General features: G+C 50.9%; 1 protein-coding gene across 1 annotated transcript; it reads right to left on the bottom strand.

Moving 5' to 3' along the window:
* Window positions 1–256: 256 nt before the first annotated feature.
* On the bottom strand, window positions 257–20,706 carry Unc5cl (unc-5 family C-terminal like). Its single transcript, XM_026383444.2, has 10 exons — window positions 20,625–20,706; window positions 19,927–20,111; window positions 6,043–6,487; window positions 5,268–5,568; window positions 4,340–4,602; window positions 3,581–3,682; window positions 3,274–3,341; window positions 2,384–2,484; window positions 2,140–2,253; window positions 257–746 (listed from the first exon to the last, which is right to left on the bottom strand). Exons 2-10 carry the CDS (start codon window positions 19,933–19,935, stop codon window positions 524–526), a joined length of 1,626 nt encoding a protein of 541 aa, XP_026239229.2. The 5' UTR covers window positions 19,936–20,111; window positions 20,625–20,706; the 3' UTR covers window positions 257–523.
* Window positions 20,707–21,142: the final 436 nt, after the last annotated feature.

Here is a 21,142-nt window from a genome sequence, read left to right as displayed (position 1 = left end):
CATAGCAGACCATCACACCCCCTAACCACAGGTACCTGCTATTTTTAGAGTTTGCCCTCAGCTCATGTGAAGGTCATCTTGATTCCTGCAAGGAACCTGTGCTGGTCAAGGTTCGAGGCCTCACCTCAGATACTCCAGTACCCGCCAGTGCCCCAGCCCAGTGTTGGGTTTTACTAAGTGTTCAGTGAACCCTTGTAGACTAAACTGTTGCTATGCGGTGCCCATGGGGCAACCTGGCAGACCACTGGTCTATGAAATAGCTTCTAAGGCTGGCCGGACTGGGCCATCTCCTGGGCTCCCGCGCCCCCTGCTGGCCAAGAGAGGACCTGCGCGCAGAACAAAGTTCGTGGGCGCAGGGGCGGTCGGGGTGCAGCCCGCGGGTGAGAGCGCTCTGGTATCTTGGATGGCCTTGGTCATGGACTGTGGCTTCTGAAGAGGACTCCGGGCACGTCCATCGAGCTGCCATTTTCTTTCTGGGCAGAGGAGCACACCCCCGGCTTCCCCCGCCCCCGAGAGCAGACGCTCAGAGCTTCTCGTCCAGCTCCAAGCCCTGGTTGTCCAGGGCGCTCCCACGGGCGGGGGCTGGGCTGCCTCTGGGTGTCTGGCTCAGGTAGTTCTGGATGACCGAGGCGCAGTCCAGCCGCTCCATGGCGGTCATGAGGTCGTACAGCTCCTGCAGACTGCCATTCTGCTCCTCAAACAGCTCCAGGATGGCGGCAGCGGGGCTGCGCTGGCAGGACAGGAACCTGGCCCGAGCCAAGAGGAGCGAGCTGGGGAGAGGTCCCCCTCTCCTCCAGGCACAATTGTGACCCTCCCTCCTCTCCAGCCTAGCTCTGGGTCTCCTCCTGCTCTCCCTAGGGCCCAGGGGACTTGGGTGGCCTGAGGCCCCAGGATTTTAAAACCTCAGATTGTTGGGGCTCAGAAGCTAACTCCCCGGTTCTGCTCCTCTCTGAGTCTCAGCTGCTTGGATGAAAGGACCTCTGAGCTTGCTCTGATTTCTGTGATTGCCTTCACCTCCCCCATCGCAAACACACTCCTGCCTCACCCAGGCTCTTAATGGCTCCCCTCTCTGTCTCCCAGGCCACAACATTCTACCCACCAGAAAGGAAACAGTTGCTCTAAACCTTAGCTTTTATCATGACCCTCTGCTGCTCAAAAATCTTCCAGAGTCTTCTGCCCACTAAACAAGCCAGTGCTCCTGACTTTCTGGCTCACCCCCGCCCTGGTGAAGCCCTGCCTTTCTGACCCTCGCTCCCCTCCTCCCACCCTGAGCCTCCTTTCCTGAGGCCTGTCCCTGTCCCACCTTGCACACACCACACCCACAACCACCTCTGCTGCTACCCTCAGACAATGGCTCTCTTCTCTTCCCACCCCTCCTCCCTGAAGCCCTAATTGCAGGTTCCTCTGGTCATAGCTAGCTCTTCAGCTATTGTGTATTTTCCCAGTGTGGTAGGCAACTTAGATGCACACAAGCAGGCACAAAGATCACTTGACTTTATTTTTAAACTCTCTGCATCCCTTACTACACAGGATATGAGCTCCTGAGAGCTGGGACCGGCTGCCATTCTTGTATCGCAGTGCTAGCAGGACATAGTGGGTCTTGAAGAAATGCTTAAATAAGTGGCTGGTTTTTAAACCCACCATTTTCAAAGTCCAGCTGTAGCCCCATCTCCTGGGAAAGCCTTCCCTGACTCCTGCACTCACAGCCTGGGTTCTGGGACCTGGTTCAGAATTATTCTATTATTATTCAGATTTCTTTGTGAATTCCTCTGACAGGGACTGTGGCTGTACTGCCACCACAAATGCGAGTTATTGAGTGAACACATGCCAGGTGCATAGCCCCGTGCTTTACACACACTACCTGTTAGTAATCACGAGCACCCAGTGACTTGCATGATAATTGATTCATTGTTAACTCATTTATTGTGACCTACTAAGAGCCAGGTGTTACTCTAGGTACTGAGGATACAGTGATCAGTAGAGCTACCCTTCTACGGAAAAGAGGGTAGGGAGTAGCTACTGTTATGTTTTAAGTCATCCCCTTATCTGTGGTCCAGTTCCCAGGGAGGATTCCCTACCCTGAGGATTCCCTACCCCTACCCACCAGCCACTTGCATCCACAAATCTTGCCCTTCTTACCGGATCTTCATGCCACAGAGCCCCAGGTGAGAGGCCAGTCGTCTCCAGTCATTGCCTGTGATGCTGTTTGGCTCCAATAACATCTGCAGCTGCTCAAAGAGCTCTGGGGGCAGCCTGAGCCAGGGGGAAAAAGTGTTCTTGGAGGGAAGGATCAAAGAGACCCCCAAACGCTGTACTTGCCCTGTAGGTGCTGGGGAAGGAATCCCAAACATCCCCCAGGCAGAAAGGTCACCCCTCACCTCACCTATTGCACAGGGGCGGCTGGGAGACAGGGGGTGGTGCTGCCCAGGACTCTTCCTCTGATGCCTGGAATCTGAGGATCTCCATGTACTTGGTTTCCAAGCCCTGAGTTCAGGGAAGGGCAATGAATACACTTGGGGTCATAAGACATTCCCCTTAGAAGAAGCTGAGAGCCTACCCCCATTTCTTGTGTCTCTGATTCAGCCTGTGACCCAGAGCCACTTTACCAGGAGATAATGCCCCACCCAGCCCTCTCTCTTCCTTCTAATTCACTGACCCCAGAACCCCACATTCAACCTCAAGTTGAACCACTGAGCTCTTTGGGGACTGGAACACGAAGACCCATACAGGGTGCATCCTAAGCTACCATGAGAAATCCTGGATGCGGTCATGGGGTGGGGGGAGATACCAAACTCAGGCGCTTGTGCCCCCTTCCCTCCATCTCACCTTCCTCCCAGGAGACAACATCAGGGTCCCTGTCTACCTTCCACTAAGATGAAACCCCCCTGATTTCTTCATATAGTCCTTTGAGGCTGTGAGATGGAGGAAAGAACTATCTCCCTCCCACCTACTCCAGGCCCCCTTCCTGGTCACTCTCCCACTGGAGATACCAGGCTTCGTCTCTCAGATGTAGGCACCTAGGAGATACCAGGTCTCCTTGCTGCCTCAGTCCCCGAGGTGGGAGAAGGGCTAATCTACCATCTGGTTCTGTTCCCCGCTGGATTCCTCCATTGACAGACAAGGGAGTGAGATGTCTGTTCTGTGGAAAATGGCATCTTTATCTACTTGATTATGTGATTAGGACCATACTCAGCAGGTACCAGATCCCTGGCCCACCTTACCTGGGACTTGTCCCAGGCCCTCCCCTCCTTCTGCCCCTCAATAACAACTCACATCCTGGAAGGTGTGCATGGTGACAATGATCTCATTGGTTGATGCTGAGCAGTCCTCGTTCTCATTGACTAAAAAGAGGAGGTAGAAAGTGACAGATGTGAGAGGAAAAGACTGGGGGTGAGAGGGGAGGAGATGTCAAAGGGACTCTACAGGAACACTAGGGCTCTGAAGAAGCAGAGGCTGGATACTGCAAGGATCTGCAATGACCCCCTTAACAGAAAGTCTGTGTGCACAGCCCAGCGTGGAGCTGCAGAATATCAGGGTTGTTGGTGGGTGGGAGCAGGAGGGCTCGGGGCTCCTGGACTACCTGCTTTTCTCCGGAAGCAGAAGGAGCGGAAGGGGCACTTTCCATGCCAGATGTGGAGATGGGGAACCAGCTGGCTGCTGCTGTCATCCACATTCTCCCAACCTGGGGAGGGGAGAGAGGGCAGAGGGGCTCAGAAGGTGGGGCCTTCCACAAATCTTAAAGGAAGTTGTGGGAAGAGTAAAGTGAGGAGGGTCTCAGTGGATGGAACTCTCCAGAACCTGGGCAGGGAACCAAAGGGGCCTTGTACCCCATACTCCCTCCTCTCCCTCTCCCTGCAGCCTCCATCCCCCATCCAGCCCCGAAGCAGCCGTGCACCACCACCGTGTGCCCTGCCCGCAACCACACAAATATAGTGTGGCATTTGCCCTGGGCAATGCCAGCAGCCCTAGCATAAGGACAAGAGGGTCCAAGGAAAGACTGGAGGCCCTCTCCCATGCCAGTTCCACCCAGGAGGACAATAAAAGCCTCCATCTTCCCCTCCCCCATTCCTTCAGGGTACAACATCCCCCACCCCCTACCTGGCATCACCCTGTCCTGGGTGGGTAGCAAAGGCTGGGCACACAGCAGAGGGAGGAAGAGGACAAAGCCTGAAGCTCCTGAGCAGCAGCAGAAACCAGGGGGTCTCCTTGCTGCTGCTGCTGGCCCAGGAGTCCAGGAAAGAAACTTAGGGTTCCCAGGTTCCCAGCCCAGGGGGTGGCCACGGACCCCTCTTTCTCATGGGGCTCCCTGCTTCCAGTTCCCAGGCCCCACCCGCCTCACCGTCAGAAATGTACTTGAGCTTCAGGCACTGGTCACCTCTGGCTCCAGTGAAGTCGAAGAGCTGGCAGGGCCCACGCAGGCGCCCACCGTGGGGCTGCTCGTTGGTCACCGCCCACTGCAGGGCGCAGGGCGTGTTGTTCAGGAAGTAGACACGCAGCTGCAGGTGGGACTGCCCAGGCACCAGCGGCGAGCAGAAGACGGCCAGCTGCAGCCATTTACGGGCAGCCTGCCCCACAGGCGCCTCTAGCACACAGGTGTACAGGCTGCAGAGGAAGATGGTGGCAGGGACTGGCACGGGAGGGCGGGGAAATGCCAGACCCCAGTGCATCTACCACCAGGCTCCTGTCACCTGAAGGGCCCAGTGCAGGTCTCCCAGGAGGTGCGGAGAGCACTCCAGAGGGACCTATGGAGAGGACCTAGAGAGGGCTGGGCTGGCTGCTAGAGGTGTCCCAAAGTGAATATGTCCTGGTGCCCCTCACTGAGTGCAGAGGAAAGCCAATGAGTATTCTGTGGCAGGGAGAGTGGGAAGGTAGGCTCAGGATCCCCATGCTTGTGAGGGGCCCCACAAATGGCCCTGCTCTCATCAACAAGAGGTAAGGACATGGGGAATCAGACACCTTAACATTCCAGAAGGTCAGAGATGGAGGACAAACATGAGTTGAAACTGGAGGGGACAAACTGGCCTCAGTAGTTTGGAGATAGTACTGGACAGAGACACAAATCGAGACAGTTGCAGAGAAACCTTGGTAGGAATGGAGCAGACCCCCTCCAGGCACAGACACTTCCAGGCAGGCAGAGACGCGAGTGGGCTGCACAGCCCTGGACAGTGTTGGAAAGAAACAAGATGCCATGGACAGCGGGACAGAGGCCCAGAGAGGGACACGGGGGACATGGGAGCAGGAAGACAGGCCAGTGGGCAGGTGCCTACCTGAAGTGGGAGAGGAGGATGCGGCACTCATCCAGGGACGTGTGGGCCCCCGGCCGACCCAGGGGCCTCCAGGCCTTGGCATCTAGCAGGGAGGTGTCGCTACTGTAGGTGCGGGCGTAGCTGGGCTGCTGGGCACAGTGCTTGAACGTGAGGGTGCAGGGCTGCAGAAAGGAGGCTCCGTGGGGGCCACATGCTACCACAGGGCTCACCAGCCCCTGAGACCTGGACAGTGACGGGGCATCTGACAGGTCCCACACCAGAATCAAGGATACCCGCTCCTGGCGGCCCACGGCCACAGCACCTGGGGAGATGGAGAGTTGAGCCGGGTCTGGTAGGCAGGCACCCTTACCCCGGAAAGAGGTCAGCCAGAGTAAGAGAGCTGGTAGGCCGAAGCCCAGGAGAGGCCCCCAGCAGGGCCCAGAGAGGCCACATGAACGAGACGGCCATGAGCTGACTCATGGCCTAATCCTAAACCAGTCAGCGCCCGTCCTTCCAGGGCTGCTGCTAACCCATACAGGGCCTTGTGTAGATTTGCAAACCGTGCTCTTCCTTTTATCTGAGAATTGTCAACGCATAGTGTCACTAGAACAAGGCACTTTACTTCCACCTGCCAGGAAGCTGTCACAAAAGAAAAGTAATATGTCTGTCTTTGGATCCAATAAGGTTATACTAGAAAAACAATTTTCAAAATTAAAAAGATGCCTATGAACAGATGTGGTGTCCTAATGCACAGTTCCAACAACTGTATGCTGAGGAGGAGGCTGGGAATGGCTACCTGGAGGGATGTGCAGGGAAATGCCTGTATCCTGGAGTATCAGGCAACCGCCACGGTGGTCCACCTCTCGAGCCGAAAACACCAACAGTTTGTTCATCAGCTGGCGGATGATGGTCTGGCCCTGCGTGGGCGTGTGCAATTGCTGGTAGAAGGCAGCTATCTCTGGCAGTGTGGCTGGTGGGCACTGCCGTGGAGCATCGTATTCTGGTAGTGGAGTGGACGGGGACACTGGCTCTTCTTGCCCATCTGGCTTCAGACAGGTCCCCAGCAGCCAGCGAGAGCGATACCAGCGAAGGCACTGAACCAGAAGGAGAGCACTCGCCACTGGGATCCCCACCAGCAGGAGGAACTGGGAGGGCTGGAAGGAACTCTCCTGGGGGCACATCCGCCTGGTCACTAGATGCTGCTGGCTCTCCTGCACCCAGTGCCAGTCAAGGCCAAGGGCCTGGAGGAAAAAATGGGTTGAGTCAAGACTTGTAGAGGCCAAGACTTGGCTTCCATGTGGCTGCAGTGAAGGAGCACATTCCAGCACAGCTGCCAGATCAATTCCTTTCATAGACCTTCACCTCCCCCATCTCTCTGTCTCTCTCTGTCTCTCTCTCTCTCTCTCTCTGTCTCTCTCTCTCTCTCTGACAAACTTTTCATGACCTAGTACATCAAGATAAACTCTGAGGCAGAAAGAGTTTACATTTAGACAATGAGTTCAAATGCTATCTAGGGCATTGTGGATGGGTATGCTTATCTGATTAGTATACCTCAGTTTCTTCACCTGTCAAAATACCTACCCTGGCCAGGTGTGGTGGCACACTAGCAACTCAGAAGGCTGAGTCAGAGTATCACAAGTTTAGAACCAGCCTCAACAACGTAGCAAAACCCTGTCTCAAAATAAAATATAAAAGGTGGGGGGTGGGGGAAGCTATGGATGTAGCTCAGCGGTTGAGTGCTTACCTAGCATGAGTGAGATGTTGGGTTCAATTTCCAACATCACAAACAAAAAAAAAAAAAAAGGAGGAAAAAGAGGACTTTATCTTGATCTGCAAGTGGCTGATACAGCAAAATCTTAAGTGAAAAAAGCAAGACACACATAGGCCTCCTTTGATCTCATTAATGTAAAAAAAAAAAAAAGGCATAGGCTGGGGGCATGGCTCGGCGGTAGAGTGTATGCTTAGCATGTGAGAGGCCCTAGGTTCAATCCCCAGCACTGCAAAAAAGACAAGTGTATACGTATAGATATGGGTTTATGGGTGTGTGTGTGTGTAGATATAAATGTGCAGAGAAAGATTTGGAGTCGTCGTGCGCAATAAAAACAAAATGCAAGCCAAATATGTAAATTTAAGTGTTCTGGTGGCCACATTAAAAAAGGAATAGGACAAATTAATGCTATTTTTATTTAACCCAATACATTCAAAATATTATTTCAGCAGTCAATTAATATAAATTTATTGTGATATCTTCCATTCTTTTTCCAACACCAAGTCTGTGAATTCCGTGTGTATTTTACACTTAAGGCACATCTCAGCTGGGACTTGCTGTAGTTCAAGTGCTCAGTGGCCACATGTACTAGTGACTGCTGTCTTAAGACAGTACAGGTCTGGAAGGATACCCCCCAAACTCTTCCCACTGGTCACAACTAAAGGCCATGGAAAATTGAGAGGGCGGAAGATGTGAACAAGGACTACGAATGGCACCAAACACGTATTTTATGTAAACTTTATCATTCTTTTCCAAAGTTATTAAAGGTGGAGGGGAAATGTCCCAGGCGATCCTGAGGATGGAGGGAAGTCCTGTGATATCATTCGTGGATGATAAGCACTGTCCAAATGTGTTTGTTTCTTTATGCCCCTCCTTCTGCCAGAAACTCCCAAGGTAGCTCCCAGGCAAACACAATATAACATGAGTAACAAAAGTTAAAAGTGAAAGAAGCAGAAAGAAAGAAAGAAAAACAAAGGTGGGGGCCTGCTCCTCACAGAAGACTTCCCAGCAGCCTCCAGTATAAACACCAGCTCTTCCTTAATCCACCTTCAAGTCCCCCTGATTTCCAACACCCCCTCACTCTATGGGACGGGTTCATTCTGACTCCCACTTTTCCCACTTCTCCCCACCTGCCTTGGGTCCCCTCTGCAGCCCTCCTGTTCAGTAGAACCTCTCTGGGTCACCAACCCTCCCTTGGCAGTCTCTTCCCCCACGCGCATCTCTCTCCATCGCCATCCCACCAGCCTGAGCAGCTCTTGATCATCTGCCGCCACATGCAGCTCTCCCAAATGAGTATTTCCTGAGCACCGGCTGTGTATCAGGCACTGTGGGAAGTTCGGTCCTGTCAAAGATGACGTCTTATTCAGCTCTCAAGGAGCTGCTGAGGGAGTGGAATTCATTCACTTGGCGGCTGAGATCTGTGAGGCAGGATGTACTCCTTCCAGAATCCCCTCGGGTTGATTCACCAGGATCTCCACTGAAAAAGTTCTGGCATCTATTACGTCCTGCTCCTTCTCTCACACCACCCACCTGGAGCTGAGGTTTTGCCTACCTTCTTTCCTTCTCCAGGAAAACTAAGCCCCCTTCCCACCCTCTTCTGACAGGGCAGAAGCTCCTCTATGTCCTCGGGATGGACTCAAGGTGGGGCCTCTTTACCGGGCTTCCTCACTGAAGATGTGGACCGGAAGGGAGGCTTGCATTGCCCCCTGTGCCTTAAAACCTGACCCTGCGGTCAGTGTGCCAGCCTCTTCAGCCAGCCTGCCTGCAGGGCACACAGGTGACTCGGGTGAGCTGACAGTGCCCCACATCTGGTGGGAAGGTGGATTCGAGCTACTCCTCAGGTTCCATCCCTTTCTTTTGGTGCTTCCATATTCATAATTTTAACTCTGATAATAGCTATCATTTATGGAGCTTCCCTCTGCACCGCTGCCCTCTCCATGGCTCATCTCATTTGATCCTCAAAGAGCTGGTGTTATTTGTATCTCATTTCATAGATCAGGACGGACGGGGACTATTAAGCACCAACTGAAGACAGAAAGGAAGGATGTGCCAGGATGACAAGGACTTTCAGAAACACCCCTCACCCTCCCCGCCCATCCTTTTGTCCCAGGCCTTTCTTTCCTCCTCTAGAGGGAATGAAGCTGGACAAGAAAGAAATAGAAATAGAGTAAAAAGAAATAGAAGGACCTAACGGCACGCCCTTGGTTCCATGAGTGATGTGCTTTACCCCCTGCCCACCAATGCACTAGTGTCAGGGGACCAGCCAGCTAGTGGGAAGGGAAGGGGGGGACCCACTTTGTTTCTACAGCAACAACCTTCTTGGGGCCTCCCAAGACCAGAGTCCAAATCCTCCCCACCTCACTGCGTGGTGCAGTGATGTCCCTTGGCCCAGCATCCCCACCCAGAGTAGCTGGTATGTATGTACCAGCCCCAAAGCCTCAGGGGCCCTTCAAGAGGAGACCATTCATTTACCTAGCAGGTTAGCTCCTCCCCCAACTCAGCCCTGGGGCCCCAGGCTGAGAGCTCTTGCAGATTGCATTGACCCTCAGTCCATCCTCCCCCTAGCCCCAGGAGGGGAAAAGGTCCCCAGTTTTGCTGAACAGAACCTGCAGCACTACAGTTATTCAAGTATGGTTTGGAGCCTCCCAACTCCATACCGGCCCCCCCCCCCACACACACACCCATTCCTCCAGTTTGTCTTGCTCCAGGCCCCAGATTGTCCTGAATAGCATTTCCCTAAAATGAGGGCCCTTGAGAATCCTGCCATCGCCTGTCCCTAGGTAGTTGCTTTCTCCAGCACAAAGATCCAGAGTCCTGCTGCAAAGTGCTGCTCAGATCTGTTAAACTCAACCCTTCTCCCTCATTGTTCTCACCGCACCTCCCAACATCTGCTAGATCTCCAGTTATCATTACCGGACATAAAAGCACTGGGATGAGTGAGGCCGCGGCTGAGTCACCGCCAGCGCTCATTAGCGATGCCCACATTTCTACAGTGCACAGATCAGCCCAGCAGCACCCAGCAGCAGGGGCCCTTTTCCTCTCCTGCCACAGAAGATCCCCACACTCTGGCCTCGCCCCTCCCCTGAGTCCAGGTGACCCCGCTGCAGTGCCCACCCACCTCCAGGTGCCCCAGAAAGGGGCTCACCTTTCTGGCTAATTCCTCCCAGAGGTTGCTGGCTTGTCCCGGAACAGTAGTTCCTTCTGAGAAATAGACAGGTCAGCCAGACTCGGTCAGCCAGGCCAGCCTACAAGTGGAGGTGGGCGGAGAATCAGGTAGGAGTGGCCTAGAGCTTCCTGGCCGACTCCTGCCTCCCAGGGTCCATAAGGAGTCGGGGAGAGTGTCCTTTTCTATTGGCAAAGTCCCATCGAGTCAAGGTAGGAGCCGAGGATCCCAGGAGTCAGTCAAGTTAGCTAGCAGTGTAGGTCCAGAAGGGAGGAGAAAGGGAAGGATTCACCTGGGTACAGGCCGTGCACCTTGAAACCCCTCCCTACGGCGCCCCCTGCTGGTGAGCCACTGCCCCAGCCAGAGGTTATTAAAATGAGAGAAGGTAAGAGAAGCCAGATTTCGCCAGAGCTTCTCAAATTACAGTGTGTGCATGAATCACCTAGAGGACCTTATTAAAATGCACGTTATGATTCTCCGGAAGTCTGGATTGGGCCTGAGGCTCTGAGGCTGTACGAAGTTGCAGGCGGGTGCCAATGTACAGGTCAAGGGAGCTTAGCATATAGCCCGCCCCTTCCCGCACAGGGAAAAATGCGGATGTACAGGGAGGGCTACTGACCCACACATAGCTGGTGGCATTGGAATCCGCTTCCTACCCAGTGCTGGAACCACTCCTCGCACTCAAGAGTTAGCAGAGACACTGCCCCTTGGGGGAGAGCTGAACTTTGGGGCTGAGCCCTTAAGAACTCTGGCCAGGAGAGACGGCACCACTAGAATGAAAGTGCCTCCATCTGTGTCCCTGCTGTCTCCTACTGTCGCCTCAGCTTCAGGTGCATACAGATGTTGCATAAAGAGTTGTTGAATGAATGGCCAGCGGAGAGAGAAGAGGATGTATTTTGGATCCCAGGTGACCTGCATTTTGGCTATGTAATTTTGGGCAATCTTTAACCCCTCTGAGCCTCAATTCCCTGGTCTGTCAAATGAGATAATAATATCTATTTTGCATAGGATAGTAGTTATCATTATTGTGTTAGTAAATGGAAAGCAAATACCACAGAATGGGTGCTCAATAAATGGAAACTGTTATCACCATGGTCTGGCCTGCCTCCCTACTGAATCATGGTGAGTTCCTGCAACCTCCAGTTACCGTTTCCCATAGAAAACAAGTAACTTCCCCCTTTCCGCTTTCTAATTCTATGAGAGCAACTGTTTTAGATTCTGCATGTAAAATGATAAGATTTCTGCTTTTTAAGGCTGAACAGTATCCCAGTTCTTAGGGTGATTCCCTATTGGTACTTGTGAAAAGTGCTGCAATGAACACAGGAGTGCAGGTATCAGAAGGAGTGCTGTATGGGGAGAGGTTGATTAACAGGTACAAAGTTACAATTAGACAGCACTAAGTTTTGCTGTTATATCGAACAATAAGGTGACAATAATAGACAATAATGCATTGTGTATTTCAAAATCACTAGAAGAATTTGAATGTTCTCACCATTAAGAAATGACAAATGTTTGAGGTGATGGCCATGCTAATTGCCCTGATTTGATCATTACAAAAAGTATGCAAGAATTAAAACAGCACATGGTACCCTATAAATATGTGCATTTATTATGTCCACTGGAAATAAAATACAACTTAACAAAAAAAAGTGGTCACTTCCTCTGCTTTTGTCTCAGTTGATGATTCTCTAGCCTCTGTCCATGACACAGCCCCCTCCCTTCTTCTTCCTTCCCTGACAGGAGGGAAGAATTAGAGAGCAGCCAGTTGGAAAGAAGACCTCATGCTCAAATGACCAGCAAGGAAGGGGTGCCCAGAATTTTGACATGAAAAAGAGGGGAGGGGTTAGTTTTTGCTGGACGAAGCTCTGTCTGAGTCACACAAGAGACTGGACTTTGACAACAGACAGGGACACTTTCCCTTCCCCTCTTCAGGGTGACTGGGAGGTAGGACTCTTCCAGGAAGCACCAGGCCACTCCTGCCCAGATTCCCCACCCACCTCCACTGTCTGCTGCCTTTATCTCTGAGTCATGAAGTTCTAGGGCTTTGTGAAATATCTATCAAGCTCGAGTTCCAAATAAGGAAGGGTCATGGCAACAAGAAGCCTGTTCCAGGGTCTGTGTTCACAATTAATGAACTCATTTCCAAAGTCAGTATTTGCCTCGCTTGGGGACAATCCTGGTTACAGAAAGGCACTGAAGAAATCTAAAGGTCCCTACCAGTCCTACAGACACAGATCTGGTTCATAGGATGCAAAGACCAGAGGCATAAATGGGATCCTAGCTGGGGAGCTGAGCTATCACATGAGGGCCAGCCCTCACAGAGCCAAACTGTCGTAGTCAGCTTTTTTCACTGCTGTGACTAAAAGACTTGACAGGAACAATTGTAGGAGAGGAAAAGTTTATCTGAGGGGCTCAGTTTCAGAGGTCTCAGTCCATAGAAGGTTGATTCCATACCTGGGGCCTGCAGTGAGGCATGGTGGAAGAGTGAGGGAGGTAGGAAACCAGCTCACTTGATGATCAGGAAGCAGAGAGGGTCTCCACCCACCAGATATAAAATACATACCCCAAAGGCACGCCCCCAATGCCCACCTCCTCCAGCTACACCCTACCCACCTTCAGTCACCACTCAGTTAATCCTATCAGAGGATGGATTGACTGATTGAGTTAAGGCTCTAATAACCCAATCATTTCTTCTCTAAATCTTGCATTTCCTCACACCTGAGCTTTGCAGGGCACACCTCACATCCAAACCATAACAACAAACCCTGAACTATACCATGAAGGGGCTCCCTCCAAACCCCAGACACCAAGGATCTAGCAGGGCTGGGAGTATAGATCAGGGTGGAGCACTTGCCTAGCGTGCATGAATGCTTGAGACCCTGGGTTTGATCCTCAGTAACTCCCTCCCCCCACACACACACAAGTCTCTCGCAGACCAGGGGAACCTCTGGTGAGAGGAAACTTTAGGGCCCTGCAAGCAGCAGCCTGGATTCCCCAGCTAGTGTTGCTACTTTTATCATTTGAGAAAAGCAGACCAGCTGGGAGCCCTGCTCCCCCTTTTTCCTATCCCTCGGCCTCTCTGCCTCCACATATCATGCACCATCAGACCCTGGTAGAGAAACCTTGCTGCCTGCAGTGAGGAGAGGGTGAGGCCTGGGGAAAAGGAAGCCCTGGGAGCGGTGGGTAATGGGAGGAAAGAGGATGGGGGAAGGGAGGGGCAGTGAAAGGAACGTCCAACACAGGAGAGAAAACTAGGAAAAACTAAGACAGGAAGTCAGAAGATGAGCAAATGGACAGTGAGAAGCAAAGAAAGACAAAAAGATGCACAGGCAGGCACGCAGGGCAGCCCTCTAGGCACGCGGGGCAGCCCTCCTAGCTTCTAGGACAAGTGTTCTTGGCAGGAAAGGATGGATTAGGTTGTCACTCTAGAGCATTGGAAATAATTGGGTAATTTTCCTTCAAATCCAGTCAATCACAGGGAGGTGGCTGAAATATTGAGCAGATGAGAAGAATGATATTGGGTGAGGGACTTGGTTGAAGGAAGGTCTATCCCTTGTCTCACATGCAAGTGACATTCAAAGAAAGCAATAAGCAATTGAGCATGGTAGCTTTTTAATCAAACATCAGGCTTTTGTTTCCTTGAGAGTCAGGCCACAAGAAATCGGACATTTGCATTTGCAGCTCCACCCCCTGGAAATAAAATGAGGTGGATGAACTTCATCCCTATGGCTCCAGCAGACAAAAGCTAAGGCTTCAAATAGGGGGCATCCCAGTGCCAGTTGCCCCTGTGTAGATCTGCACAGGAGACCAGAGTACACCAATCCAACCCCGTGAGGTAAGGCTGGAGCAGATGGACTGGCTCCGTGTGGATAAAAATGGCCCAGGAATCTCTGGCTTCTGCCTTCATAATGTGGTCCTTCCAGGTTGGTTACTGTCAGCTTAGGTAAGACATCATCCTCTCTAGGACCTGTTATGTACCTGGCCACTGTGGGAGAATGAAAAGATGGTCATACCTGAGCCTGACCTCAAATACACTATGAACACTGCCATGACCTGCCACCTGTGGAGAAACAACCTGTATCCACTGCACCAGCCTCAATCCAAGGCTGAGAACAGCAACTGGGACCCCAGGGCATGGGAGAGGAGGCAGGAGTAAGGAGAGACTGTGAGCAGGCTCAGGAGCAGAGACCCATTGTGTCTAATATGGCCACTCTCCTGGGTACCCTGGTACTGTTTTTCCCTAGAATTTAGAGATCTGGGAAAGAGGGAGAAATCTTTCAATACTTAAATATGAAATTCTACTAATAACTTTGAAAGTATGATGCCAAGTGCACATTTGAGTGCAGGGTGTCCAGGGCTGCAGAGTGGGCATAGAAGCTTCTGCCCCTGCATGTGAGTAGACATGGATGGGTGATCACACCTGGGGGAGGGTAGGTGCCATCTCCACCCCTCTCAAGCCCTCCCAAACTCAGCATGATGGTTAGCACTTAGATTTCTAATTACATGAAAACCAAAACCTTTTGAAACATTACATAAAAGCAAAACAGGAAAATAAAGTAAAAAGGATACTAATGTCCCATGTTAAGATTAAAGATTATATAATTATATATTATATAATACAATATTAAAATTGCACCAGTCTGGGCACAAAATAACCGAGCCACCACAAAAGCCTTGTAGATTCAAACAGCAACTCTTTATTTCCGAACTCTCACCAGCACTCTACACACACGTTCTGGGAAAAATACATGCCCTCCAGGATACGCCCTATTCCCAGCAGGATCCACCCCAAACCTGGAGCCGCCCTAATCCCTGAGCAAGGTCACCTTTCAAACCAAAACTCTCAAACATTCATGCAATGTCACTGCAAATGACCTGGGTCCAAGGCAAGCCCATTTCCACAATGGAGAGTCCTCCCTCTAAGCAACTTTAGGTAGGCTGACAAGGAAATTGCCATGCGTCATTCCTACTTGGCTATGGCTCTCAGCATAAAATATTATAACAATATAAGTTATAACAATACTAAAATAACAAGCTAAAATGTATGTCATGCTAAGATTTTACGTGATTATCTCTGATGTAAGATTACAGATGCTTTTTCTTGTTTTCATATACTCTTATACTTCCAATTTTTTATATCACTTAACTATTAATATAATAAGGGAAAAAAGTGAATGTAAGCCTTAGGGAGCTGGGAGGTGAGTTCAGTAGGAACTTCTTATCCAGCCTTCTGGTTTCTCCCTTTCTCCACCCTCTCAGTGGCTTTTAAATTTTTGTCTCCACCCTCCTCCTATTTTTCTCTGCTCTTGTTTCAAAGTTGTGATGGTGGCAAGGAGTGGCTGTCCTGGGATGCCTCCCCAGTATCTGCACAAGGCCAGCTGGAAAGCCCCATATGCCCTGCAGTCAGGGGGCCTCCACCTGCTGCTTGGTGGAATCACCAGGAAGTTTTTAAAAATACTGATCAGACTCTCCAGGGATGAGGCCAGGGCATTGATGGTTTTAGAACTCCCCAGGACCGCCTCTGCTACAGCCAAGACGGAGAACCCTGGCTTAAAAGTGTGCCAGAGCCATTTTTAGCATTTTAAAATAGACATGTTCCTGGGGCCCCAGCGGAGACCTGTGGTTTAGACCTTTTGCGATGAGCTCCCGGCATCTTTAGATTTAACACGATCCCCAGGACTTTTGTCAGCTGCCTACGAAAGTTCAAGGGCTCAGGACATAGATCATTTCTCAGGCCCTGTTTAACTTTGACAATCTGTGGTTTTCTGAGAAGGAGCTTGGGGGTTCAAACAAACAGTCCTCTAGGGTGAGGCTGAAGACCTTACAAAGAGGGCAGCCAGGCAGCAGCAGCAGCATCTGAGAAGAAAATGAACTTGCTCTTTTCAGAGCTCACCCAGCCTCCCCTCCTCCACCAACAGCAGACTCCACCCAGCCAGCCAGTCACCTGTGTCCAGGGAAAGCAAACATAGGTCCCACCTACCTTTGTATCTGCAGCCCCAGGGCAGGGAAGGACACAAAGTAGATACCCAGACCTACTTTGACAGATTGAATGGATTAATGAATACATTGTCACAGTTTTAAAAAAAAATGCTACCACTCCCACCCTTACTTTGGACCAACTGAAAAAGAAGGGAAGGTCTTTAATAGTTTTGGAAATCTCTGGTTCTAATCTGCAGCCAGATGGAAAACTGCTGCTATAGAGCATTGCTTCTCAAAGTGTGGTCCAGTGGCCTTCTGGGGTACTTACTGAGGTGCAGAATGCAGCCCAGCTCCAGACCCAGGGAGTCAGATCATCTTGGGGAATGAGGATAATATGGTACAGTGGTTTGTAGTTCTGGCCCTGGAGTCAGACCAACTCGAGGTTGGAGACTGATTCTGTCATTGATTAACTGGTTACCTAGCGCAACCTAAGCTGTCTGTGTTTCATTTTCCTTATTTCCAAAATGAGGACCTCACAGATTTGTGGGGGGGGGGGATAAATGAGATAATGGCAGAGAATAAGTTCTCCATAAATGTCTGTTGTTCCAGGAGTGGACCCCAGGAAACCACCTGGCTGGTAAGCACCTGCGGCCCAATGCAGGCCTACCCTGCTCCGAGTTGCAGGCAGTAAGTAAAGTACTTCCCAAACCTGACAGCTAGCAAAGTGGAGCCTCCTCCTCAGGTCATGAGCTAACCTGGCCATCATCACAGGCACAAAACAACCAGCTCTTACTTATTCTTGTATATCTTATCTTTACCTCAATCAAATTATTAAAAGCTGCTTTTAGACTGGGTGTGGCTTAGTGGTCAATCACTTGTCTAGCATGCACAAAGCCCTGGGTCTACCCCCAGCACCACAAAAAATAAAATAAATTTTGCTTTTGGTTTAACTTATGGCTCCATTTATATACATTAACTGTTTTAAACTTTTAAATTTCCAAATTTCATTATAAATTCTGATGGACAGAAGATGGGCCTGGGAGCCACCACTGCATGGCTTCTTATCAAGCTCTGTTCTCACTGTGGGACCTTGGACAAGTCAACACCCAGGAACGCCTACTGGTACTACTATCATTACATACAGGCATTATAATATTTGCTGGGATTTTATTCGCATAACCAGTTAATTTCAGAAGTTAAGGTGATCCTCCAAGAAGATGCACCATGTCTCTGATATGTCTCTGACCTCCCCAGGGCAAGCCACAAACCAGCTGTCAAGACCCACAGTCCTAGAAAGAAGATTAACTTGGGCAGTGTCCCTGGCCCTCACTGGCATGAGCCAAATTAAAGGGCTTCTTGGCCTTGTACAGAAATTCAGCATGAAATGAAAGGGTAGGATCCCAACCCCAAGCTCTGAACCTAAAGATCTGACCCTAAAGATCCGTCCTTTAAAAATCCCCCTCTGCACCAGCTCCCTGATCCTAGGCAGAAGGCTCTAATTTCACAGTCTCTCAATACTTTTGGGCCTCTTGCCCTTCCCCTACCCCAACTCTGAGTTCAGAGACTAGTCTGGAAGAGACCTGCATTCAGCCTCTCCTCTCTTTTCACCAGAGTTGAGCCTATAAAAGAGTTGGAGCCACCTCTTGTCTTTGCCCAATGTATGCCATCCAAATCACATACATGTGCTTCTTTGTCCTTGGGTAGTATTATTCCTTATGCATCGGAATGGGTGTCTGAATATGATTTATTCTGTGCAGGCGGGAGAGACAGACTCCTCACAAGGCTGAGCATATCTCCCACCCCATGGCTGGAGAGGAGGGGAGAGGTAGGTGAAAGAGCAAAGCCAGGTAGTGATATATTCGTTTCTCCTCTCTTTCCTCAACAATTTGCTCTTCCTCTCTTTGCCAATTTCTGCAGAATGGAAACATAAGAGAGGAGAGGTAAGATAGCAGACTTGTAGGTGTACATCCGGTGGGCAGAGGTCAGTCAGCTGGGCTGGGAGGAGGCAGGGGCAGGAAGTGCACTTCAGGCTCCTGCAACCCTCAGCAGGCAGAGCTGATGGCACAGAGGCCACCCTCCTCTTTGTCAGGCTTGGGCCAGGCTCCAAAATCACATCTTCCTTTGTGGGTGGCTACCACCCACTCTATCTCTTGAGGTTCTCCTATACCCTAAGCTCAGTTTCAGAATCTTCCCAGAGTTCCCCTTTCTTGTAGTGCCAGGAATCAAGCCCGAGACCCTTTTGTAAGGATTTTACTGCTGATCCTCACTAGCAGCTCATTAAGTACTCAGTCTACAGCTGGACTTGTTGGGGACTCCCTTAGACCCCGAGCTTCCTCTTTCTATACTCAGGTAGAGCCCCTGAATCATTTCCTTCCCTCCAAGACCCCCTCTGCCCTCCAGCTTTTTAAGACCCTTCATAAGCTCAGGTCCCCTCTTCTAGTGTGCAAGCCACGAGAGGCCTCCACAGTGTCTATTCAGGGTCTCATTCTTGACCTAGTGTCTATGTCTACAAGGTCCCCAGACCCACACAGAAATTGTCCACTCAGAGGAGCACGAGAAAAGCCCCCTACTCTTGTACCTGGATCCACTCCAACAATTTACTCATTTTAAGGGCTGGAATTCTCTCAAAAGTTGATTGCAGAGTTTATACTTTGTCCCTGTAGGTCTGTTGGCCTTACAAACACTCCTTCAAAGGAACCATATTAGTCACCTTAATGGGCAGATTCTTATCAGACCACTTTCTTCAAAGACTCAAGCCAGGTAATGTTGAGGGAGCTGGGCAGAGCCAGGAGTGGCTGCTGGAATGGAGGATCACAGTGACCAGCATTAAAGTCCTGGGTGTCACCATTTTCCCAGGGCAGCGTGTTCTACAAGGGAAGGCAAGCGCTGTGTCCTTTACTGAAGATTGAAAAACCCGGTCCACTCTGTGATTCTGGTGCCCTCGCCAATCCCAGCCTCAGATTCTGGGAGACCCTTGGCTTTCTTCCCTGTCCCTGGCCAAGGTGGCTTAAAGCCCTGGACACCCCGTGTTTATGTCAACAAAGTGGTTTCCAGAGGGGGCAGACTCTTGCCCGCCAGGGGGTGTCTGGTGCCCGTAGCCTGTTGTTTGTGTACCTTGTCTCAGTAGTGACCGAAGGGGCAGGCACGCCCGAGCTGTCTCTGGGGCAACACTCTGTTGGGGTTCCAGCTGTCCCTGCACATAAAGCACTGACTCCAACCATGCACCCCCAAGGTATCTTCTTTCAGAGTGAGAATTTAAACTTTCCTCTGAGGTTCTATTTTCCATTAGCCCTTTTCCTGGCCTCTCTGCTTCACATCTAGCCAAGGCCCAAGGAACAGGCAGGCCTGACCTCATCCCCTCCCTTTCATCCACCCAGAGAGCTCCTGAATGTTTTCTGAAATAATCATGGAAAAAAATGGGACGGGGAGTGGCTGGCTGCAACTATCCAGGGTCTCACCCAGTTCCTTCAGGGACAGGAGCCCACAGAGAAATGCTGGGAGAGTTCTGTTAGCTTTCTCTCCCCACTCACAGTCATGTGGTGTCGCTATCCCTATATCCCCGACACACACATGTACCCCTCAATATCAAATACTTGCCAGAGACTGCTCTCCCTGCAAGAGCTCCTGTCGGGCCTCTCCAGCTGCCCCAGCTCCTTCTTCCCCTCCTCACTAACTGGCCTCAGGAATCCTGGTAGGGTAGGGACTGAACGGCAAAGGGGTCAAGAGCATGACACTGGAAACAAATAGGTCTGCTTCACTAGTGGCACGCCACTTAACCTCTAGGTCGCAGATCCAAGATCTGTAAAATGGGCGTTCTTAACAGTACCTACCCCAAACATCCTTGTGAAGAGTGGAGGAATTAATGTGCTAGTGCTGAGGGTATTGTCCGACCAGCAACCAGGGCTGTGTTAATGTCAGTTCACTGCTCTCCTTGTTACTGAGGTCCAGGCAGCATAAGATGCAGGAGGAAAAGGCTAGGTTCAAACCCCAGCACACCACTGAGATCCTGTGTGACCTTGAATAAAATACCTCATTGCTCAGTTTCCTCCTGTGCAGGAGGACATTGATAGAACCTTCCCCAACAGGGGTAGGGGTAAGGGACAGGGCACCCAGCCCCCCAAAGAGTGTAGTAGCAGCTGCAGGGGGAGGAGCCAGGATCTTGGCACCTGATCCCCCAGATTAGCTGTTGTAACTCTGGGGCCAGTGGGGGGAACTGGTCTGACTTGGAAAGGAGAGCCAGGAATTTAGGTCTACGGGAGGAGCCATAAATAGCCAGAGCAGGTCAGAGGGCCTCCAGGGATGCCGGGGGGACATGACAGGAGGTGCTGTGGAAAATGAAGCTGTCAGTCATCAAGGCACTCTCCCATCAGCCTCAAGGCACTCTCCCACAAGTTATAGGAAAACTATCCAGGGGTATGGTGGGGGCAAGGATCATCTCTTCAGGGAGAACAGTCAGGGACTCCCTCTGCGCCCTCTCCCAGGGTCTCTCAGAACTATTAGGAGAGTCAGAAAGCTCACCACCACTTACCTGTGCTCTGTGGTCTTTGCCATCCCCCCAACCTTGTCCTTCATTTTGATTCTTTTGACCATCCTGGAGGCGACAGCAGCAGTTAGCCCGTGTCATGGGAGGAAAACTGAGGCCCAGAGATGCAATTTAGCCAAGATCACACGAATCAGTGGCTGAGATAGGATTGTGAACATGAACTGTTTTTCCTCCTAATCCAGGGTATACCTGAAAGCCAAAATGTAAGAACCTGGGCTGGGCTATAGCTCAGTTGGTGGAGTGCTTGCCTTGCGTGCACAAGGTCCTGGGTTTGATCCCCGACACCAAAAAAAAAAAAAAAAAAAAAAAGTAAGAACTTGCCCTCAGGAACGACCCCATCCCTACCAGGAAGAGTGAACTGACAGGAGTCTTCCTGTCAGAGAGTTTTCCTTGTCCTTAGTTGATCCAAGCGCATCAACTAAGGGAAAGGACTCCTGCTTCAAATGTGTCAGAGATGTTCATTAGCCCTGGAAATCAGGCTGAACTTAGGCTCAGAAGGCCTG

The sequence above is a fragment of the Urocitellus parryii genome, chromosome 8 (genome assembly GCF_045843805.1).
Source record: "Urocitellus parryii isolate mUroPar1 chromosome 8, mUroPar1.hap1, whole genome shotgun sequence".
Taxonomy (NCBI): Eukaryota; Metazoa; Chordata; class Mammalia; order Rodentia; family Sciuridae; genus Urocitellus; species Urocitellus parryii.
Note: the sequence above shows the minus strand (reverse complement) of the source record. Positions and strands in the feature narration are given on the sequence as shown.